The sequence below is a fragment of the Streptopelia decaocto genome (genome assembly GCF_964273445.1).
Source record: "Streptopelia decaocto genome assembly, chromosome: 2".
NCBI lineage: Eukaryota > Metazoa > Chordata > Aves > Columbiformes > Columbidae > Streptopelia > Streptopelia decaocto.
The window spans coordinates 45,429,539-45,455,171 of record NC_138655.1 but is presented as its reverse complement, the minus strand read 5'-3'; the positions used below and the strand labels follow the sequence as shown (position 1 = coordinate 45,455,171).

Below are 25,633 nucleotides of genomic sequence, written 5' to 3'. Positions count from 1 at the left end.
CTGTATCTACAAAAAACAATTCCCCATTATGTTCTGTTTTGATTTTAACAAGCACATCTCTTGCTATCTAACTTTAAAGATACATAATCGCAAACACCATAGTGTGATTCAGGGCAACTCTGTAATTCAAACACACAAAAGATTTTTGAAACAAACATAACAGAAAAATCATGCATTGAATAAGAATCTTAACAGTAAGCAGTATATTAAAACCAAGAAAGGAAAAAATGAAAAAAAAATCTTATTTTTTTCCCCATCTTATTACAGCATGTGTTGAAGAAATGGCTGTTTCCTTCAAACTTTTTTACCTACTCCCTTTTCTAATTATTTGTCATCTTCCCGTGTCTAGCAAAGTTGAAATGAGAGTAAATTTGACTGCATGCAAATTCAGAAAATTTACACAGTATTTAGAGGACTTCACAAAGATCAGAATAAGCATGCCAGAACATTGAGAGTACTTATAAATCATTTTCCAATCCAAAACTTAAAGCAAAGAGAGCTTAAAATAAGGACCCTTACTCACATTTAGGTTCCTGAGATAATTGCAACAATTGGCACAATTTCAGAAGTAGCAATAACTGTTACCAACAGAAATTCATCACTTAGGTGGGTCCTGAGACTTGTAATCATCTTGAATCTTTGAAAATTATACATTAAGTAGGAAAGATATGAGAAATTCTCCATAAAGACTTTTGGTCTTCTGAAGAAACTAGATCCTGCAGACACTAAGAATCCTTATTTTAGATGCATTCTACATTACAGAAGAACAGAACAGAACAGAACAGATTTTATAGCCAGACTAATATCTCATCAAATAATTACTGGACATTAAAACAAATGCATTATTATGTATGATTCTTACCGTGGTGTTTTCTTCTCCTTAAACACACAAGCATACTGCAAAAGCACAACAAACATAAACTCCATTATACATCTCAGATGTTATATACTTTTTCTGTTTTGTAACAAAAAGCATAATAGGCCACTGAATTCTGTATCACAGAGGATCTAATTAGTGGACATTAGCTGAATGCTTTTCAAAATTTTAAAATAACTACAACCAACAACTGTGCATCTTCAAATGCAGTTTTTGAACATGTATGTTATTACTCAATTTGGTAGAATGTTTTCTTTTAAGAATCCTTTAATACTTTTAGTTTTATTTTATCTCTCAACCTCTGTACTTTTTGGTTTTAATCTCAAAACTACAGCGGAGATTCTGTCTGAACTTCAAATACTTTTTCTTCACTAGGGCTATATCAGCAACAGTAAATTAAACCTGACCAGAGCTTTCTGGGCCCAGTAACCTACAACATTAAATTGTTACTAAATCTTACTGGTATAACCTGCAGTAAGACACATTACCACGTTCAGAAACCACTCCCAAACCATTTCATAGCACAGTTCAGGAACTGGAAAGCATCAGGGATGTTTCCTCAAAAGCAGCACACATAACGTCTATCCTGTTTTGGAGAGTAGGAATTTAATAGTGTGGATATGAGTTTTACCATGTCACCTGGACACATTGCTGGTAATACTTAAATGACCAGTGGAGGTGTAAATATATTCATGTATAGACAAGTAAAATCTAAACTCCCTATATTTGTAGTGTAGTCATTTCAGTATACATGGTTTTTTGTTTTTTAAGAGTAGTATTATAGCAACCCCACCTTTTCTTCTCTTAACTCATAGTGATGTCATCATCCAGAGGCCTCAGACTATTTTGAATCTCTGTATATTAAGTAACAAGAACTCAGAGGATATGTGGAAAATATGCACAAGACTTACACATACAATTAAAGCTAATATTAAAATGAATAAGCATCTGGACTTTTGAATGCTTATCCATCTAATTCATGTATATTGATGATGAAATTATGACATTGAAGTAATTTCACTGTTCTCACATTATTTTAAATAAAGGTGAATGTGGCAATATAAATTTTCCTATCAAGTTAATGTCTATACTGTAAATCAAGATATTATTGTACTTCATGCACCTTGGATTCTTTTAGTATCTATACTGCATGCAGTTGCAGAAATCTCCCTGAAGAGTATTTAACAGTGTTTGTGGAATACTAATCTAAGATAGTCTTCCTGATGTGCTGCTATGACGACCTTATTGTCAGTATTGGAGATAAATTATTTAAATATAACTTGTCGGTAAAAGCAGCTATCAGATCTTTTTACTGCAGTGTAGACTTATGCAAAATTTATTAACATTTGGAAAACACTCCTCCAGTAAAAGTGAATTATTTAAATTATACTAATCGTATTCTCAAGGAAGTTAATGGGAAGATTTTACTACCCTTTAAAATAGTGTATATTGCGTTCTTTCCTCATGTACCTACCAATATTTTTAGCTTCCCCTTATTCTTATTTCTATTCACACAAAATGAATATAGGCTAGGAAAACATCATCTACTCCTAGAGAAAGAACCATAACATTTTCAAATTCATGTCTCTCAATATAATATTAAAAAAACTTTTAAATCAAGGAATTGTTAAATATTGTTCAGGAAAAAAATCACTTACTATAAATGACAGAAAATGGCACGCAGCTCTATTTGACTACCTGCTCAATATTAACATCAAAAACTATTTTTCAAACAATTGATATCATTGAATCAACTTGACTCTGTGTATATCTGAATCATATGTGAATATACTAACCTTCATGATATATTTGATATTACAACATGATATTGTGGTATATTGTTTTTAATAAGATATTTTGATTTGCCCAAACTGTTAAGTAAATGAAAAACAGATCATGATTAGTAATTGAACCTCCTGGACACTATTTTGGAGAGGAACAGGAAGTTAATTTTTTATGAAAATCAACATAGGAAGACTATTTTAAAATACACTTGTTCCTATAAAGATGAAAAGAACTTGGTCATTTTCACCCATAAATGTACCTGTTGAAAGAACTTCTCCATCTTTAATTCTAACTCTTGAATGTGATGAATAACTTTGTTAACACATGGTAATGGAGTATTTACAAAAGCACAGCTACGATGCCTTGGGATGATCCACTCATTCTTCTCTGGAGAAAGAAAGAGAACACAGAAGGTTGCTAAACTTCACATGCGGGGCTATTACCAGATTTTCTCATACCTGATTTTCTTCCTTGAATTTGGAACTTGCTAAGCTTTGGTCCTAAAATTGCCTAAGAGAATGTAACAGCCACACCTATTACCATGCACACGTTTGCACAAAATATTACTCCTTTTTTAATACAATCTCAAATACAAAGAAAGATATTTTAAATGCTTGAAGAATATGAATTAATGCTTTCAAAGAGAAGAATTATGATAAAGGAGGCTAGAGTCAAGATAAAATTTGCTATAATTAATTTTACATAATGAATCCCAAATGAGTTGAATTTTATGATTTTGCACTAGTCCTCAGCAAGGTTTTTGTCAAAAAAAAGGAAAAAAAAATCAGGTCCCCAAAAGGCAAAGGTGGCAGATACTATAGAAATGCCCAGAGCAAAACCAGAAAGGTCACAGGGCCTTAGAGGCAAGTTTAGACTACTCTTATGTATACAATACTTAGTTCCAGCAAATGTTTTCTTCAACCTTATGAAGGGTTGAAGTTCCAGAACATTAGTTCCCATGCTGGGAATTTAAAGCTACATGACATTAATGGATTATTTTATGGGAATATTTAGATCTCACAGCTATGTTTTCTTTAAACTCTGTTAGCCTTATAACCGTGTAAATAAATTATACTGTGGCACACTATTGAATGTTCACTATTTAATTAATACACAGAATCGGATTCCGGCTGCAGAGATCTCTAATGAATGGTGTCAGAAACCCGAACAGAACACTGAAACCTAGAAACAGGGCTATGATAAAGTCCAAGAAGATGTCCTACAAACATAAAACATTAACCTAATTATGTTCAAGGGGATACAATGTGCCTTGGAGATGGACCAAAAATAACAATAACAGTAACAGGGATTAAACCATAAAATACAACCAGACAACTGTTGTATACAGTCTGTGGACTTGGGTTTGTTTTTTTAAAATAATAATCTCTTGGTGTCTTAATTAAAGTGTCAGGCTAAAACATTCAAAGTCTGTAGGTTACATAAGGCTCTTTTAACTTTAGTTTATCGTAAGCTGCCTTACTGGAATGGAAAAGATGGTTTGCAAGATTTTGTTTGAAAACACAGCCCACTAAAATTGGTATCAAAATCTATTTTGTAGAATTTTGCTCTGCCTGCTTCTAGAGCCAGAAACCTTCACAGGATGCCTACATGGCACAATCTTAATAAAGCAAATACAGACTTTGTAGCTTATATTAATACTTTGATGTGCAACACACAAGTTCCGATTATGAGACTTACTTGAATTTCACTTAGTCTCTTCTACTGTTATTATTCTTACGTTTTACTGAATTAACATTAATGTAAAAACTATGTTTATTTTCTTTACATCACTAATGCAACTAACAACATCGCCATTTTAAAAAGTCAGAATTTTTTGAACGGCTTTAATAAAAAATTACTCTCTTACTGCATTGGTATTTCTTGGTAAAGAACATTTCTACATGCAAGTCTTCTAATGGTTTTGCAAAAGCAAGCTAGAAATATAACTCAGTGGGAAACTGGAATTATTTACATTTTCTTAAAATCCAAAAATTAAATTTAAATGACAAGTGAAATACAGCCAGTTTTGTTTTCAGACAGAAAAGTGAACTATCATTAGAGGATGGAATGCAACTAGTGAGTCAATGACTGACAGTCAAAGTCTACATATGCATAATTTGTATGAAGGCTTTTCAAGCAGCATGACAGATAAGAACCAAAGCAGAGGACTAGTGTTATATAATATTACAAATAATACATAATAAAATAATTTATTATGTCTTAAATTTAAGCCCTTCACTAAGCTATTTCAAAACCCCATAATAGAAGACATATCTGTCATACCTTGGGATGGCTCATTATTGTCCTTAGAAGAGCAGGGAAATGACTGTGTTTCAAACATTATTGCTAGTAGTACTTTTCAGCCTAATGATTAGAAAAATAATAATAATCCATATACATACACATATATACATTTTAAAATCTCTTATTTTCATCAGGAAACAAATGTATTTCATCAGTGCTTTTATCTACAGTATTTTTAAAGGTTTGCAAATCCATTTTCACTTTTTCTACTAAGGGAAAAGCAGTAATTAAGCAGTTGATGGCAGGTCACACAATGGATACTATTTAAGTAATGAAATCACAACTACAAAGCAAAGAAAAACCAAGACAGCCAAATTTCAACCTATGTAGCCTGGCTTTTGAAATTATACAGGTTATTTTGGATCCTGTTGTGACAGTGGTAACCAGCAAAAATGGAAAAAAGTAAAAAACAAAATGGATAATTTCCGAGATGAATTTTAGTTAAGAAACTGTCAATGGAAAGGAAGTTCATAAACCTGTAGTCTGAAACACTGTTGTCTCAATTGATGGAAGACATCTAAAAGAGACAAATAATCTACTTATTTGCAAAGAAACTCACAACTCAGATTTGCTACAATAAACAAAACAAACATTATTTACTTATAATTTACATAATTCAGAAAAACAACACTGTCTGAAAACTTTGGTAGTTAAGCCTTAGGACATCAAGTTGACATAAGCCACCAAAATATTTTCTCACACTTAAAATCCACACATTTAACAAGTAATTGTATTGCCATAGAGAGATCCAGGCAGACACCTTCCCCCACATTTAACAAGTAATTGTATTGCCATAGAGAGATCCAGGCAGACACCTTCCCCCACCCCACCCTTGCAACTTGTGCCATTGGTATATTAGAAGTCCACAGTAAACTGCAATTTCCAAATACTATCAACCTATGAAAACTGACTAGTAGAAAAGCAAAAGACGCCCAACATCTATATTACAGTCTTCAACAATATAAAAGAGTGGAAACAAATATTGCATAGATCATAGAATTTAGCATTCTTTTTTCTTGTAAGTAGAACTATTAAAAAAGAGAAATACATTTATTGCAAATTCTCTGACATGGAAAATAGTTGCCTAAGAGTCCAACTGGATGGACAGACAGAGAAAACAAAGAGCAAGACCAAAATGTGCTCTTCACACTCTCCATACCACAGATTATTGATCCAACAAACTCAAACTCAAGTCTATTCCATAGAGATGTTAGAAGAATGTAAGTGTACCAGGCTTACCAGAAGAAATGCTGAATCCACGGCTGATCTTCTACATGAACTTCATGCACTGCAATGCAGACAGCATCATTGCTCTGTCATCGTAACAAACTAAATGACTTGGAAACTCTTAACAATACTAAGAAAACTTACAAGACTAAAGCTATGAGAAGGTTTTTTATTCATTAAATAAAGTTCATAATACATATAACAAATTTTCAAGTCACCACATTTTCAGCTATGTAACTGTCCTTAGGAAATGTATAGAAAATGTATTATGTGAGCCATTCTTGCATGCCATTTGCATACTAATACCTTTTTCTTTTTTTTTTTTTCAAATTTGGTGGCTTTTTCAGTTTCATGAATCAATTATTTCCAATGGCAGGACACAATGGCGTTCAAAGAAATATGCTGATTTGACAAGCAGGAAATTTTAACTGTATCTGTGACAGGATGTCAGCTTCTTGGACTCTGCAAAGCTGTATTCTACTCTCCTACAGGCTCATCCTAACAGTCAGACCAGATGGACCATATTAGCTCCAACAAGGAGTAGAAAATAATCTGAAACTCTTGGGAAGTCAAAGAAAATAAGCCTTGACAGACAGAATAGCTCTAGAGAAAGGAGGAAAGACAAGACAAATACTACATACAAAAGGATGAAATCCAGAAAAAAAAAAGCTTAAGAAACAGTTTCAATTTGTTGTTGCTTATATAGCCAGTAATACATCTATACCAAGATGCAAACAGACTATTATTCAATTTGTGAGCATATGTTAAGAAAAAGATGAGAACACCACTTGCCTGATAAGGAATCATACGCACAAGACAAGGATGCATTCCACTGGACATGACAACACACCGAAAAAAATATATTGGGCAAATATACAATGTTTCATCACTCATTTAAAAATAATGTTGTATATATTATCAAATACAAGTATATCTAAAGTAAACACATACAATATTTTAAGTATTTTCTTGGTATTTTACTGTAACAGAAATAATTTGTCACCTGCTAAAACCAGATTTCTAATACCAACATCTCAAATAGAACAGTGAGGAACTAACAAAATTTTTGTTAAAAGCAAAATCTTCAAAATCTGGATGATGTAACATAAGCTACTACCACTTCCCAGGCAGAGTCTTGGAATAGTCATGAATATACTGCCTAAAAAGCTTATTCTACAAGACCTTTTACTCATCAACTCCCACACGTACCTCTTCACCAAAACTCTAATTCATTATTTAGTAAACAAAGTGTAAATTGAGATTATCTACCTCATAAGCAGAATAGATATGGCCAAATCACATAAGAACTTCGTTTAATACGTTCTCATCAATTCCTGTTTCATTGTGACTATGCCCTTTGTGTTGGAATTTTTCCTCATTCTCCGAAATGCAGTCAGTATAAATAAAAATTATAAACTAACTCATAGTTAGAAGGATCTAAAAATCATGAATGATCTTAATTTTAGTCTATCATTTCCTGACCTCCAAGTGCTAATTTTCTGCAAATACAGCATTTTACAGTTTGGTTTTAGAGTTCTCAAGCGATGCAGTGAATCTTTTTAACCACTGAAATGCAGCCCGGGTTTACTTCAGGAGATGCAGAAAGGGATTAACATCCTCGAGATTATTCCTCCAAACTACAATTAGTGCAGATGTTTCAAAATAGTCAACGGTGTTGTTTAAACAGCAGTTTCCAGCAATAAAATCTGTTATAGTCATGTCTCACACTTGAAAAAAAAAGGCATAATGTAGAGTTGTATAGAGTGGCTAATAAAAATCAACAATTCCAATTAAAATATTAGAATTATTATTAAAAGCAGCAACAGACAGGAAAAATTCCTTAGCTTCTTTGATGTATTTTTAACCTTTCACAAGAACAAGATCCCAAGAACTAGTCCATTATACCAGCCACTTTAGGCTATAAGAAGGGAATTAACATCAAATAATACTCTCACAAACTTCTAATGGTATCCAAAAACTAAAAATATATTACAGCTGAGATCTTACTGTTATCATATAAATACCTGAAATAATTTTGTATAAAAATCAATTTGATTTTTTTCCAGTTTTCCACTATTCTTGTGGTTCATTCCAGCTAGATAGTCCGCAAATCAAATAAACTTAATGCCTATTATTTTTCCACAGACCTTAATGCAAACATGAACTCTAAACAAGCAAACAAAAAAACCCACAGGCTATGAAATAGGATGAAGAACAAGGACACTGGAAATTTGCAAAGTAAGGAAATTAAATCCAGTTATTTTGTGCCATAGTCATGAATGATACTTTGTCTTTCTATATATATTCTTGAGTTCCACCTTTCTGAAATGAACAACAAAAAAGGAATTACACTTCTACCAAGTAGTATTGCGGAAATAAATACCTTAAGAGGTGCTCACATTCTGGGACATGGGTTCATAGCTATCTCTGACTAAAGGTGCTACCTAATCTGCTGTTTCAGTGTCCCTCCTCACACATTCCAAGGCCAGAAACAAAACAATAGGAGAATTATTATTCTCTTACTTATTCCTGAGAGGTCAAAGAGACCTGACAGTAGCAGGAACAATCTCCCTGCTCTAGCAAAAAACTAATTCAATTCAGTTGTTAGAAATGAGCATCCGAAATTCTATTACCACAAAAATCATCCAAATATGTTTTAAAGATGATTACTACCAATGATCATGCTACCAAGCATGTTAGTTATTTGATCTGTCCTCTTACACGTAATTAAAATGCTATAGCACAATATTTTTGCAAAAAATGTTAAAGCTACCATCTTCCATTCTGTTGTATATGTCTAAAAGAAATACAGTGAATATTGGTTACCATAGTAACCACAGAACTGAAGAAATTTAGTTTTGGCATAATTGCTGCATATGTTCATATAAATCACATCTCTCATTCTGAGCATTAGAAATGAAGACACTTTTGAACTCCATTTTTTAAAAATAGAGTAATGAAGAGACAAAAAATTAAATCAAGTACTTACAGATATAACACAACATATTTTTGTTTGACTCACTCATTCACTTTTATAATTAGAGTACATTTTCTTGCATCCTATTAAGCCATTTAGTTAACTACTGTTTAAGTTATCTTTTTACTTATTGATAATTAAGTCTGTTCTGTTGTTGTCATTAAATTCAAAATACTATTTTAGTATAATAATTATTATTAGTCAAACATCCAAAAAAGGCTAAAGAAACTTCAGCAAAAATAAACATCCCCAATAGCCTCTGACAAACTTATTTTATTTTTTCACTTGCAATGAGGTTCATATTGAAAAAGGATAAATTTGTTTGTTTCTTTAGAAACAACTAATAGTAGAAAAGCAAAAAGTGCTCTAGGCATGCTGACACTCAAGTCTTGCAACAGCATAATTTTCTCAGGAGCATTAAACATGCATTCAGCAGGAATAAATTAACTTAGTCCAACCAGTCTGTGAATTAGCTACAAACTCCACTTCCTTATTAGCTCGCGAAATGTATTTTAAACATCTCAAAAAAAACCCAAACCCGAAACCCCACAAGTCAGATGAACAGTAGAACAGTTGGATTTCTAAACTCTTACTTCAATTATAGCTTTTTTTTTTCACCCTCTCTCTTCTCTAGCATTATTTGCTCAATTATTTATTTCTGGTATGGTTGTTTCGGAGCTCCCTTACACTTATCAGGTTCATTACCATTAGTACCTTTCATTTTAGTATTCAGAAACACAAAGAAATAGAATTTCAGAAAGAAGTCAGTAATACAGGATAGACAAATCACAGTTAAAAATAACAGAGAGGAATCACCTCTACTTGAAAGCTTTAAGTCTTGGAAACTTGAACGTTTTCTTTTAAGCTGACATATACATTACACAAAAATCTGTAATTGGCCAATACATTGCAACAAGGAAATGCAAAGTAAAAATCCGATAATTTCTTCAGTACCCAGTATCATGCTTCAAGCTTGAAGTACTAACAATATCACTTTCAATTTACCTTATCTCTTCAGATCTTCTTGACATGAATGGGTCAAGGTCTTAATGAATTTGTGGAACTGATCCATCTAAATTTTGAAGGATATAGCAGGTTCTTAAAAAAAAAAAAGAAAAAAAAAAGATAAAACAGGAATAATGGATGAATGAAAGATCATATTATTTGAAATAACCTCTATTTATGAAGTGATGGTCTCACTGATGTTGTAAAGAACGGAGAAAAAAATGCTAAAAAAATTTTACAGCCAAAAACACCCCTACATTCCCATGACCATTAGAACCGGTGAAGTTTGGTTTTCCATGGATTTCTGTGCAACCTCCCCTCACAGAAGCCCAGCTCCTCCCAGTGTCACTGAGCCTGACCAACCCAGCTTCCTTTGACATTCCTTTCTGGACAGGTGCGTAGGACTGGTTTGGAGCTTGACGGGCTAACCAAAATGTGAGTCAATCAGTTGGCTGACTGCTACCCTACAGGATATGTCAAGGGCTAATTTATAACTCCTCTCTTTCTGATAAGGATATAATTTGGGTCTTTCCTCCCATTACTCAGCTGCCAATTTTCATGAAACTTGGAAGAAGTTAACATCTTTGAGACTCCTGCCCATCTGTCAAATCTGGTTGGAATAGAGAAAAGCTACTGGAGGACAGGCACTGGCAGACCATATGCAGCGATGGTGTGTGCTTTGTTTTCTTAGATATACCAAAAAAACCCTCTTTCATTGGAGGCTACCTAAAGTGACTGCCTTCATTTGTTTCATAATTTTTCCATCAAATTATATTTTGTAGAGATTCTAAACTTCACAATTTTAGAAGTAATGCAGATAAAGGAGAAAGAGAAAAAGATGACATCTTGTATATGCTAAAAAATAAAGAACAATGCAGAAAAAAAGACAAAAACAAGTGAAAGAACAAAGTGACAGAGTGCTGGTAATAGTAAAGGAAAGCAGGTGGGATATGGCATTCAAGGAGTGAAAGGTACTTGCAAGGGAAAGCTGGGAAACATATATTACACAGTAGGGAAAAGGAGTTAATAAAAAGATACAAAGATGACAAAGTAAATGAGAACTAAAAGGGAAATTAAATAAATAAATTAAAAGACTGACAAAGTCTGGTTACCAAAACTGGGATGAAACTATGTAAGTAAAAATGAGAGAGGACCTGTAAAAAAAAGAAAATAGATTATTCATTTAATGACTTAGAAAGTTCCATGATACAACAGAAGAGGTTCAACCACGTAAAAACTTTATTTTCTCTATAGTAATGACAGAAGTATACCAGTAGGTGAAAACAGATTCCATTTGCAAAATAGTGCCTCCATTGATTGAAAGATCCAAGGCAGTGTCAACTAAATCTAAATAATTTCTGACAGATGCTTGTCAAATCTGTTTTAAAATCTTTTAGTGACAGTTTCTACCAGATGTCTAAGGAAACTTAAACCAAACTTAAACCATCCTTGCCGTTCGTTAGTCATCCAAATGTATAATACGATCTTGTCATATCTGTATGGACACAGAAAACTGCTATCTCTTTCCTTCTCCACATTTAACAGACCAAATTTTTCTAATTTTTTCTACATATACACCTGACCAGAGATTCTACTTTACCACTGTTTTTCCACTCTCTTCCTCCAAATTCTCCCCAGTCAAGGTCTTTCTAGGCATAAATCCTAACAAGGCCACAGCCTTCCAGCTGATGCCTCACCAGTACTCAGAAGAATGGAAATATGCTATGTTTCTGGTTTCATATCCTGATACAATCCCTGCTTCTATCACAGTAGCATGATACTGGTTTTTGTGTTTAGTACTTCAACCTACAGGTCTTTTGCTACCTTACCTACCATTTTCTTCTCCTCTGTACACATTATTTCTGCTTACAGATAGTACTACATTCTACTTTGTACTTGTTCTTACTGATTTATATCCTTTTCTCTGACTTCTCAAGATCATTTCAAATTCCAAATGATCCTGTTCTGCAGAGTGCTTGCAGCAAGTCCCAGCAAGACATGGTATCCAAATGGAGAATGAATCATGTAGTAAGCCCTTGCTGTCAGTATTATTCAGAGCACTTCCAGTGTTCTATCATACATTGTTCTACAGTCATGGCTTGTGCCTAACATGACAATACTATGCTTTTTCAAAAATAAAAAATTGAGAAATAAAAATTTTAAAATGCTGATCCACCTCCATTTGATTTCCCATTTTAAACCATATGTATTTTATTACTTTATGTTTCAGAGGGACTTGAAATTAAATAGTGATTGTAGCCATTATATATACTATATAAATAGTTCCATTGCAAAGATTAGAGAAACAAAATGAGCTGGAAATTTGGCAGGATCATACTATCTATTTAAAATAAAAAAGGAACACAACACACTACTAAATAATATGAAAATGCATCTGTGTGTTTTTTAGTTTGAAGAGAAGATCTTGCCAAATCCAAAATCAAGTTCTGAGTAACTACAAACAAATTCTTGTTAAGCTGGACTTAGATGGATTTTGTGGCACTGCTCAGATCTTAGCAGCTATTTAATTCTTGATGTATTTTAATTATACAGTTTCAGCCTGTTTTTATATAAGGATTCAACATTAAAAGACCAATTTATACAATTCAGTATAGCTACATTAAGAGTACATTCTTGCACCTATCCTGCAATACAATCTTAGAAGATGACAGCTCTGAGACAAAGCTCTGCAACAGGAAAATCTAAAAAAAAAAAAAAAAAAAAAAGGAAAAATGTAATTATAATGACAAAATCAACAACATCCCCAAAGTGAAAATGTAATTATAATGACAAAATCAACAACATCCCCAAGGTGACAGGAGCTGCTGCTCACTCAAGCTAAATCTTTCTCACCATTTTTCTCACCATTTACCTAGACATCCTAGACCATTAAACTTTTTATCTAGGAAATGTGACCATTATCTTTACTCAGCATTTGTGCTCCATGACTCAGTAATTCAACTTAAATTTTCAAACAAAGCTAAAAACACTCAGTCAATTGAATAAATATTTTTTTTTAATTATCTGAGATTTCATTCCATATTTGAGCAAAATAATGCAGGCAGTGTTGGGTTTTTTTTTTTTCCTATATTTAATCGGTCTCTAAATGTCTTCTTCACCACAGAATTGTTCTCAAATACATAATAGTTCACACCACATACGCAGCTAAAAGGTCATATAAACACCCATCTTCTGGTAGAGAGAGAGTTTAATCTCTTATCCATAGGCACAGACTGGCATAATCCTTAGTGTCTTTACTCTCCTTGATGGCAGTGATCAACTATGTCAGTACAAAGCCCTTTTAGATGCATGTAGTTAGCCAAATATTAGGAGAATTACTGTAACGGATTATCCACCTCAACACAGTTCATGGCCCAAGTTTGTGATTAGACAAGTCCTTTGAAGTTAAATAGGAAGAGCCTAAGTGATTCAGATTTTCTCAGTATTCACTGTTAAACTGTTTCTCCTTTACACTGTGAAGGCAACTGATTCAGAAAACCAGAAAAGTTCTGGAAAATATCTAATGCCACGCTTTGGGGTACAGTATTCAAAATCAGTTAAAATCATTTTGTCTACATACTAGTTAAACTCAATGGTTTCATGCTGCAATTATTACAAAGATCGTAACAGTATACAAAATTAGGAACCTCACAGAAAGCTGGAACAGATAAGTAGGCTACTCTATATTAGGAGATTTTATCACTTTACAAATAAAGAACATTTTTAACCATTTGATTTCTATTCCCACTCCAAATTCTGTTTTAACACCAAGTGTAATGCTTCAGTAGGCATCTTGTAAATATTACAGAAAATAATTTTACTATCATTTAGGTTGATTTCACTAGAACTTCTATGGGATCTTAAAATATGATAACAAATATTTTTGGCTGCTATTGCAGAATTAACTTTTGATGTTAGTGTGGATAACAATCTTCCAAATGATCATTTCATCCAAAGCTGCATCAAGTGCTGAAAGAGGAACAGGAAATTTCTCTATCTCATGTTCAAATTGAAATAGAAGTTCTAACATCACCCTTCAAAAGGGGACACCTTTCCTCATTCTGTCTTCATGTTGACAGTCTCAGACCTACCTGTCTTATTATGCAAGGTATCAAACCTGAAACAGTCATCTAGAGTGCAGTTACTACTGCCATGTCTTCTTTTTATTTATCTCCCTGAAAGCTTTTTACAGAAAGGCTTACAAAAGGCTATCTAAAATGCAGAACATATCTACATCATAATACCAGATCCTGAAATGAGATTTTTTACCAGCATAAAACTCTAATCTCACATACACTCCATGCTCTGAAAACATGAGAGCATTTACAAAACTTCAGAGCCCCTCAGTAGGGAAGAAGGCATAAGAGACACATGCGTAGATTTTTTTAGATTTCTTTCTTTAATAGTAGCACTCTCTCACTAGAGGTAGCCACTCTGCAACTCCACAAGGAATAATCCTAGAGAACTGCAAATCAAACACCTCCAAAACCTTAGTAAATCTCTGAATTCCTGAATCTCATTGTGTTAGCAAACATACAATTTTCCAGTCAGGGAAATTTGAAAGAACATGATCAGTCCTTAAATGATCACACACTGGATTTTCATTTGGGATCATGACCAACCCCTCAGTTTCCAATATAAAGCGACTAAAGCTTTATAAGCCTATGAGCTTCTCTTTAAAAAACAAACCAAGAGCTTTTGAAAGGTAATAAGATTCTGGAATAACTCCCATAACAAGTCCTTCCGTGGTTTCAAGCCATATGCATTTTGCTCTCTAGAGAGTGAAAAAACTAAGAAACAGCATAATTACCATAGCTTCTGCAGGGGGAAAAAAATCTAATTTTTAATCAGTCTCCTTTTCAGTAGTAACTCATCACATTCTTGAGCCAATGCAGAATGTTAGTTATGTATTCGAAACTTGGAAAAGGAAGGGTTAAAACTCCTTTAAGTTACACATCAGAAAGTTTATTGTATTATTTGAATCAGTTAAGAACTCAGCAAGAAGAGGGCAGAGCCTGTTTAGGCATATAAGCTGAAAAATCGAATCTCCCAAAGATGCTTTAGGAGCTGCATCGAGCGTTGCAAGAAGAAAAAAAAAAAAAAAAAAAAAAAAAAAAGAAGGCGATTAATCTGGAAGCCCCAAATGGCCATTCTAACTGTACCTTTTCCCAGAGCAGAGATGTCCGAATGCTTCTGCAACAGGGGATGTAGCCCCCACTTAAGTACTTTCCCAGGCTTCAGTCAGACACCTCCAAAGGCGCAACCTCCTGAAGACAAAGACCGCTACTTTGCCTTATTTTGCAACGGCTACGTAGTGAATGAGCCGCCCCGTGCAAGATAACACCGCCCCGAACCCGGGCGGGGAGCCGTTCGCGGCCACAAGCCAAACTCCGAAGGAGCGATGAGGTCGCGGCGCCCGTCGCTGCGCGGCCGGGGCCCCGCACACCCTGCGCGGCGGCGGAGCCCGAGGGCACGGGCAGCACATCCGCGGCTCCCCAGAGTCACAGAATCACAGAACGTCAGGGATTGGAAGGGACCTCGAAAGATCATCCAGTCCAATCCCCCTGCCAGAGCAGGAACACCTAGATGAGGTTACACAGGAAGGCGTCCAGGTGGGTTTTGAATGTCTCCAAGTAGGAGACTCCACAACCTCCCTGGGCAGCCTGTTCCAGTGTCTGTCGCCCTCACTGAGAAGTTTCTTCTCATATTTAAATGGAACCTCCTGTGTTCCAGTTTATACCCATTGCCCCATGTCCTATCGTTGGTTGTCACCGAGAAGATCCTGGCTCCATCCTCGTGACACTCACCCTTTATATATTTACAAATATTAATGAGGTCGCTCGTTGCCACGCCGGCCCGGCGCCCAGCAGCACCCGCCGAGCCCCTGGCTTGGAGGACGACAAAATACAGCCTCGGGCACCTGTCCGGCACCAGGAACGCCGGGCACCGAGCCTTGCGCCGGCCTCCCGGGGCCGCCTGAGTGGGAGGCAACAACGACCTGACTCCCTCCGGCCGCCTCCCTTGCGTGCGGAGGCCCGGCGGCACCGAGCGGGGCCGGCCGAGGCTGTGCTCCCCCCTCACCGCCGCCGGCAACACAGCTGGCTGGCGGCCCCGGCCCCGCCTCCCAGTACTTACGGCTCCGGCTGGGCGCCCGCCGCCGCCGGGCGGGAGGAGCGGGGCCGGCTGCCAGCCGCCGCCGCCGGCTCCTGCCTGGCGTCCCGGGGCCCGTTTCCCTGGCAACGGCGGCAGCGCGCGGCCAGGGCCGAGCGCGCGGGGCAAACGGGCGGCGGCAGCACAGAATCATAGAATCAGTTCAGTGGGAAGAGACCCTCAGGATCATTGAGTCCAACCATAACCTAACCTAACTCCAGCACTAAATCATGGCCCTAAGAACCTTGTCTAAACGTCTTTTAAACACCTCCAGGGATGGTGACTCCACCACTTCCCCGGGCAGCCTGTTCCAATGCCTGACAACCCTTTCTGTGAAGAATTTTTTCCTAATATCCAATCTAAACCTCCTCTTGCGCAACTTGAGGCCATTTCCTCTCATCCTATCACTTGCTACTTGGGAGAAGAAACCAACCCCCTCCATGCTACAACCTCCTTTCAGGTAGTTGTAGACAGTGATAATGTCTCCCCTCAGCCTCCTTTTCTCCAGGCTGAACAGCCCCAGCTCCCTCAGCCGCTCCTCATCAGAGTTGTGCTCCAGACCCCTCACCAGCTTTGTCGCCTCCTCTGCACTCTCTCTAGTACTTCAATATCCTTCTTATGATGAAGGGCCCAAGCAGGGGAGGGGGCGGAGGGCGGAACCACCGGTGTTGCCCCCACGGGCGTCGCTCGCTCGGCAGGACCGGCCGCGGCCGTTCCCGGTCCTCACCGGTGCGGGAAGAGGGACGGAAAGTCCGTCCGGACGGGAGCTGCGGCCGGAGGGCAGCGGGGGTGGGTTGCGGGGTGTCGTTCACCCCAGCCTCGCACGTCTCTTGTTTCCTGAGGGAGCTAAATAAGCCACGGGGGCGCAGGGCTGCCCGCACACTCTTTTTCCTTCCGTGCAGGGAATCCAAGATCTAAAGACCGCCTTCTGTCCCCCGGGAGAACTCGGGACCTGCTCCGTGCCTGATACCTGCCAGATCGGTGTTCTCCAACTTGCGGTATTTGCATGGCCCACACTGGGAAAAAATTTCCTGATGAAATTTAACAAGGGCAAGTGTAGAGTCCTGCATCTGGGCAGAAACAACCCCAGGTTCCAGTATAGGTTGGGAAATTACATATTAGAGAGCAGTGTAGGGGAAAGGGACCTGGGGGTCCTGGTGGACAGCAGGATGACCATGAGCCAGCACTGTGCCCTTGTGGCCAGGAAGGCCAAATGGCATCCTGGGGTGTATTAGAAGGGGGGTGGTTAGTAGATCGAGAGAGGTTCTCCTTCCCCTCTACTCCACCCTGGTGAGACCCCATCTGGAATATTGTGTCCAGTTCTGGACCCCTCAGTTCAAGAAGGACAGGGAACTGCTGGAGAGAGTCCAGCGTAGGGCAACAAAGATGATTAAGGGAGTGGAGCACCTTCCTTATGAAGAAAGGCTGAGGGAGCTGGGTCTCTTTAGTTTGGAGAAGAGGAGACTGAGGGGTGACCTTATTAATACTTATAAATATATAAAGGGTGAGTGCCATGAGGATGGAGCCAGGCTCTTCTCGGTGGCAAACAATGATAGGACAAGGGGTAATGGGATCAAGCTGGAACACAAGAGGTTCCACTTAAATTTGAGAAAAAACTTCTTCTCTGTGAGGGTGACAAAGGACTGGAACAGGCTGCCCAGGGAGGTTGTGGAGTCTCCTTCTCTGGAGACATTCAAAACCTGCTTGGACATGTTCCTGTGCGACCTCACCTAGGCGTTCCTGCTCCAGCAGGGGGATTGGACTGGGTGATCTTCTGAGGTCCCTTCCAATCCCAAACATACTGTGATACTGTGATCTCGGGTTTACATGTTTCCAGCTAAAACTTTGCTGGTGAGGTTGACTGTGCAATGAAAATTTATAACGGTTGACAGTACCCCACGGTCCAAAATTTGCGAACTACTATCTTGAATAAAGCCGATCCTTGGCTGTTTAATTCTTCCTTGTATAAATTATAATCTACTAACCAGCCTGGTGCAGACAAGTCCCCACGGTTGCTGCCAGTCCTGAATATTCAAATCCACTCCTGGAAGTTCTTTCACAATGGTATAATGATGTGAAAATTCATTTCATTCAAATTCAGGTATAGGACTCAAACGGGACTTAATTAAATCTAGGTTTTCCTCATGAGAAGTATATAACCAGCCTTTTATACTTTTTCCTCATTTTAAAGGTAGGAGATTAAAACTAAGTTAGGGAAATATACAAAGGGTGCCTGAGACCTGGTACAGGCTTATATTCACTCTCAGATTATGGTTTGTTTTCTCTTTCAAAACCTTGTACCACGTCAGAAAAAAAAATCTGAGAAATTTAGGAGATAATCCAATAATCACTTTCCCCTTTGTTCTGTGTCCTTATCACTTCTTTGTCTTGTCTTTGTGTGCATTCTAGTATGTGCAAGTTCAGCCTATATATTTTTAATGAGGAAAAAAAAAAAAAAAGAGGAGTGGTGAAGTGTTTGCCTTACATCAGCTTCTTCATCAATATAATCTTAGTGGAGACAAGATGTAGTTCTTATTTTAATAAAACTGGGCCAGATAAGAACAACATCCCTTTGCTGCAAAGGAAGCTCATGGCATCCTGGGCTGCATTAGGAAGAGCGTTGCCAGCAGCACAAGGTGATCCTTCGCCTCTACTCAGCACTGGTGAGGCCACACCTGGAGCACTGGGTCCACTTTTGGGCTTCCCAGTAGAAGAGAGGCATGAACAACCTGGAGAGAGTCCAACAAAGGGCCACAAATACGATGAAGGGACATCACTTCTAGGAAGAAAGGCTGAGAGAGCTGGGACCATTCAGCCTGGAGGAGTCTCAGGGGAGATCTCATCAATGTATATAAATTCCTGAAGGAATTGTGCAATGCGGATGGAGCCAGGTTCTTGTCACTGGTGCCAGGTGACAGGACCAGAGGAAGCGGGCACAAACTGAAACACAGGAGGTTGCTTCTGAACCCTAGGAAACACTTTACCATGAAGATTGCCCAGGGAGGTTGTGGATTCTCTATCCTTGGAGATATTCAAAAGCCATTTGGAAATGGTCCTGAGTAATGGGCTGTAGATTGTGGAGGAGGTTGGAGCAGATGATCTCCAAATGTCCCTTCCAACCTCAGCCATTCTGTGAATCTGTGATTCATACAATGAGGGGAACTAACAGCATTGGCATCCTCTGGAATTAAAAACTACCTTTATCTCTCTAATGATGTTGCACTGAGATAGATATTTCAAAATAAATACCCTTTTACAGAGAACAAAAAATACCCTTCAGTACTCAAGAAAGGTGTGCAGCAGCAGTTATTAGGAGAAGGAATTCCTAGATATTCCTAGATATTTTATAGGCTTTGAAATCACAATTGAGATAATTATCTTTACCAAGTCTAAAGAATGGAGATTGGTAAAGGTGAGAGATGCTGCCATTTTCCAAGCTAAATCCAGAGCTTCAGACTCCCAAGCTGTTGCTCATATTTTTCATATTTCGATCTATCACTACTTATGTAGCAATACAGTTTCTGCCTTCTTCTAGGCTTTTCCAATGAAAAAAAGAAACCACCCTTGATGCAATAAAAGGAGCTCTTTTGAGTCACAAATGTATGATAAGTTCCACTGTTACTGTGTTTGATCTTGTGGAGTAGTTATTGATCTTGGCAACTATTGTGAGACAAAGAACATGTTGTCTAATCTTTTGATTGCTATCATAAGAGTGCTGTGGTCATCCTTAGTTGTAGATTTCTTAAACAAAGTAAGAAAAAATCATTTAGATAGCTGCCAGCTATCATACATTTGGAAAAAAAGAAAACACCAAAACTTAGATAGTATTAGTAAAAACTAGATTTACCCAAAAGTTGAGTGTCTTTGTAGTTAGCTCCATAATTTATTCATAAATGGGAATAAAGCTTCAAGAGTATATTAATATATTCATTAATCTCATAGAAAGCATTGCCTGTGCCTTTTTTTTCTTAGAACATCATGAAGATTATTCTTACAGTTAAACACTTTAAAAGTTAGGATTTAAGAGTTGCTGAAAAGAAGCAGGACTAAGTACATAATGTTTTACTCATGTATAGCTATATTAAGAAACATTTTAAAGTTTTACAATTATGGAATTATAGGCATATAAAAAATGGGAAAAAAAACCATGGAGACCATCAACCGCTAGTTAGTGTGACACCAACTAAGCATTTCCATTGAACATCTCTTTACACCCCTTTATAAACTTTCACCCTCATTTAAGGCTAGTTATGACACTAACAGAACTAGAAAAATCCTGAAGATGCACTATATGCCACTGTGTTGTGAATTTTTCACATATTTATCTTAGAATCCCGAGAATGTAAAATGATACAATAGAGAATACTGCAAAAAGTCACCATACTCTAAAATATCTAATATTTCACTCTTCTGTAGGCTTCTTCCATTGCTCTAAACTGCAAATTTTTTTTGTTTGTTATTGGCAGTAAAACATATACTAGATCAATGCATAAAGGAAGGGCAGCTGGTCTGCAATGGTGTGTGTTGCAGAATAGGAACATTTGAAAATGTGGGACCAATTGTGCCATTTCTCTCAGCCTATATACACTGCACCAGGGTACACAGAAGCTGTAAGAAGCCAAACTCTTAGCAGTGAATGCTGAATTGCAATACTCAATTCAGGGTCCACTTCTCTAATATTCCTTTCTGTAATGTAAGTGAGAAATTCATACAAGAACAACAAAAAATTACAAAGCAAACACAGCATTATGTATCTTCTCCACTGATGGAGAAGACGAAAGAACAAATATTGGAGAGGTGTTAAGCCACATCTGAAAAGGCACCAGACCAGCATCCAGAACAGTGTTTCTACATCTAAACTGGCAACTAGGAACTTAACCCAATGCTTTCATTTAGAGTGAGGTGCCTAAAATCATCCACAACTCAAAACCTCAACACCTGAGTTTACACTGAACAACATCCCGTTGCCCATGCATGGCATCTCAAGAAATGGAACACAGTTGCCCGGTTTGATTTGTCAAGTGGCTGAAACTGCCTTGAACCAAAATGTTGGCAACATAAACCAGCTTTTATTCCCTTAATTTTCCCTTCTTTTTCATACTTCATCACTACTAAATTGCTTGTTGTCCAAGTTTTGTCTTTAATTACATATGGGCAAAGTGTAACTGCCTACAGCTTAGCACAAATTTTGGCAAAGCGTAAGAAGCAAGATAGTCCAACTCACTCTCTAATGCTAATAGAAATATATAAAGTTGACCCGCTATCCCAAGTGCTCGTTATGTGCATTACAAATGTTCAACAGATTCAAGGTGAAAATTCACTTGTTTAGCAGTGTGCCATTTTCATTAAGTACATTTTCAGAACAAAACCAGATCCTGAGGCTGCCTTTTAAAGACATTTTATATTTTCAGTCTTTATGTAAAATTTTAATAATACAGCATTGTCATATGTGGGAAAATAGAATCTGTGTCCCAGATTCACTTCATAATGACTGCTTTCTACAAATCCAGCAGTGCAAAATTAATTATATTTAGCATAATAAGTTGCTTATTCCACAACTTTGAGGAACTCCTAGTGTGATGAAAGAAAGTTTAAGTTCTTTCTATATCACATATAATAACTCACAGTGTAATATGTAGGGTGGAGAAAACAAAGTGTACTGCAGGATATGCTACTCCTGCCTCAGCCCGAGTTGTTGCAATTACATTTCAGGGCAATGTATGAGTAACAACCCAAAGCAGCTGGTGTCACTGGATACATCTTGTTTACATGTGCCTGGTGCACTCAAAATCAAGGATAGAAAAGAGATATTTTTTAAAGAATTTTTTATTGGATCTTATAACCTATTCTATGAAATACATTTGTCAAATTTATAACGATGTGCTGTAATTATTCAAATTACATTAATAACTGAAAAAGACTAGTCAAATGCAATCAAAACAAGCCACTTCAGATCATTACCCTAGCAATGGAGAAAGGCTTCATATGAAAACTGGGGGGAGAGGATTTTCCAGCTATAAATCTCAGAGTTTTTATTACGATCTCAAAAATGCTCTGTGGAACCCTGCTTAATAAGGGGGGTGGACGAGATGACCCCCAGAGGTCCCTTCCAAACACAATAATTCTGTGAATCCATATAAAATGCTAAGGTATTTGAGTCAGATTTGGTGAGGCATAGTTTTAATCCCTCATAGGACTGAAAATGTGAGTTAGAGCTCCTCAGGATAGAAAGACACACTAGATATGGGGGTTTTGCATCTGGGCTGGCTACTTTATTACTGTGCTACTTAACAGAAGCAGATTGGTGTATGTGGATGTCTATATGCTGTTCTTTTCTTTCAAGTGCTCGAAAATAAAAATTTTCTTATACAACAAACAGCATGTTAAATTTAGCATAGACCTATTCTTTTTTTCCCCCCTGGTGTGAAAAGCCACAAAGTTGGTTCTTTATGACTCATTCCCACCACACATATTTTTCATGTTGGCTGAGAAGGCAAAGATTCCACTATTCAGGCAACTCTCTTTAGAATAGACTACAACTATGACAATGCTGGAAAGCCAAATATTATGCTTAGAAATGGTGTCTTGGCTGCCTAAACTAATACACTTGCATGTGACAGTTATCGTGGCCTCTCACAAAACTGTAACATTTTATGTGCTGAAATACAGGTTCTGTGTGACCAAAAGAAACTTTTTTAAAGGGTTAGCCTGTCCATGTATGTAAGTGCCATCTCTGTTGCATTCTCTAGCTGGAACAGGAATTCTGCATGACACTCATATACCTCCTTCTATCTAACCAATTTTTTTGATTCCTGGAAGACTAAAAGAAATGACCAGTAAAGGAATGATGTTTCACTTGAGTCGAGTTAGTTTGTATTGAACAACTGATATAGATGATATCTGGTATCAAAATACATAGTACAAGGAGACAGACATTGTCTTCCTACCATTATGAGGTGAGAGATGCAAATTCTTGTGACAGAGTTGTTAATAACTCAGAACCTGCTGCTGTGAATTTAAATAGAAAAGTTCCCCACTCAGATCAGAGCAGGAAGACAAGATGAGGCATGTGAAGATAATGCACGCGAACACATGCTACAGGCATAATATACACAAAGTAATTTAAAACAGACAGCAGCAACCAAGGCATTAATAATAAATATGGAAATGCATCACTGTGTGGAAGGATGTAACATTGTTTGTAAAACCAGGGTTGACTCCATATTCATTTAAAGCTAAGTTAAGAATTGGAAAATTCTGAACCTAAGACTTAAAAATGACATGAAAGTCAATTTTAGGAAAATAAGTAAAACCCAAACATGGATTTAAACCAGCTGAGGACTTGGATCTTTGTTTCTTCCCAATAAATACATCTCTGTATAAGAAATATTAAAATTTGGACATGTTTCCACATAATCCAGAAATATGTACATTAATTCATGATTGTCAGCATGCTTAACTAGAAATTACCCATTAGCAAAACCACCACCAGTTGCTATTCCATTGATTCAGTATCATTACTTCCCTTTTTAAAATTCCTACTTTGCAACAATGCAGTATCATGAATCTTTATCCAAAAAGGCATACAAAGCCCACTGAGGACAAAGACAAACCTTCCATAGGCTTCAGTTGAGACTAATGTGTGGATTAATGTATACATACCTCTACACATAAAAAGAACACATATCCTTCAAACAAATTTTTAACCTAGAAGACTTTATTACAACTAATGCAGAAAAATATACACATTCTTTTCATTTTTTTTCTCTAAGATCTCTTCTTACCTAAACACTCCTATGAGATTATACTGAATCAGGACAGTCTCCTGAATATATCTTAGATGGTCACTATATTTATACACAATACGATAATAACAGCAGCAGAAAGCAGTGGTGTAAACTTGAGATGCTTTTTCATTTGTTTTGTTTTGTTTTTTTTTTTAAATAGAATTTACAATAAATTTAAGAATGAGAAAAACTGCCAATATAAATACCTTCCGAAGTGTACTCCTGGCAACAAAAAGTGTTTAATAACTTGGAAGCTATCTAAAAGCTGAACTCTTGCCAATAATTTCATCTTATCTCTCACATATGGCAAGCAATAATATTTTAAATTATTTATTATATAGCTTAAATGAAACTTCAGGAAAATACTTAAAGACAGATAAAAAGAATAATTGTTTTCATAATATTCTTAGTTTTTTTCAGACTGCAGCTGATACACTCAAATGCACATCTCCCCTATTTGAACTCGCATTCAAAACTTACCACCGAAGGTCTAAGGTCTTAAACTTGCATAGTTTTGATCAGCTTTCAGGAAGAAAGCAGATTAAACTTCTTACATGTTAGTGAGCTGTGAGAAAGCAGTTGTGTTTTCTATCAGCTTGTTTCCTAGATAATGCAAAGACTTAAATCATGCGTAGTGACAGTGGCCCAGGTACTTAGAGCAGTGATGCTGTTATGCCCTTAATTAGACTTTATAGTTTGAACTCTTATTAAAATAGTCCCACAAGAAAGGTTTCAAGAAATTCAATTATAATATTTTTTCCTGAATTTCAGAAATCTCTATAATGAATGTAATGATTTTTTAATTTAGTTAACATTTCATTTAATCAAACACTGTTTGATAATGCTTGTTTTAGTTGGAGATAGTAGCATTCTTATTTCATGTCATTATGGCCGTAGATATTACTGAACAACAAACCAATGTTTTTCTATTTGCAGTATATTTTCATGGTACAGTATCTGGTGAGAGCACAAGACTAAACAATATATATGTAACAGATTTTGAGAAAGCATTCTAAAGGTTCTCATTACAGTGTGTAAAAATAGTGGCAGAATTTTCTTTTATTTATTTTGACTGTTATGCTCATGAATGATTTTACCCACTATCTAAATTGCCTAGAAGTATGTGTAATACAAGAGAAAAGGAGAAAGGAAAAAATGGATTCCATATTCATATCGTTCTATGCAAGCATGTAAACTACTATTTTTCTATCTTACTTTTAATACTTGGTAAACTTGAGAAATACCTTCAGAAGTAAGAACAAATGTTAATTTTAAAGGTGAAAATGAAGCCATGTGGACTTGTCAAGAACGAGTTTATTACATTTTAAAGAAATATTTCATTTCTTTACAGTAATTAAAAATGCACCTAGTAGATTGCACTTGGTAGTTTGTATATGCCACGGCTGTATCTTTTAATACCCCTATATTTCAAACAGGATGCCTTTTCTGGATAAAAAAGTTCTATAGCAATACTCTGCTAGGACCTTTCATTTTAAAAACACTGCAGCAGATACAGATTAA

General features: G+C 36.7%; 1 protein-coding gene across 1 annotated transcript in view; it reads right to left on the bottom strand.

The window, feature by feature from the left end:
• Positions 1-5,003, bottom strand: part of CCDC178 (coiled-coil domain containing 178) — a gene marked incomplete at both ends in the record, with an annotated part of 164,779 nt that extends 159,776 nt beyond the window's left edge. Inside the window, 3 exons of the mRNA XM_082045605.1 lie at positions 863-897; positions 2,922-3,049; positions 4,946-5,003. Of these exons, the coding sequence (XP_081901731.1) occupies positions 863-897; positions 2,922-3,049; positions 4,946-5,003 (221 nt within the window). The remainder of the gene's footprint in view (positions 1-862; positions 898-2,921; positions 3,050-4,945) is intronic.
• Positions 5,004-25,633: the final 20,630 nt, after the last annotated feature.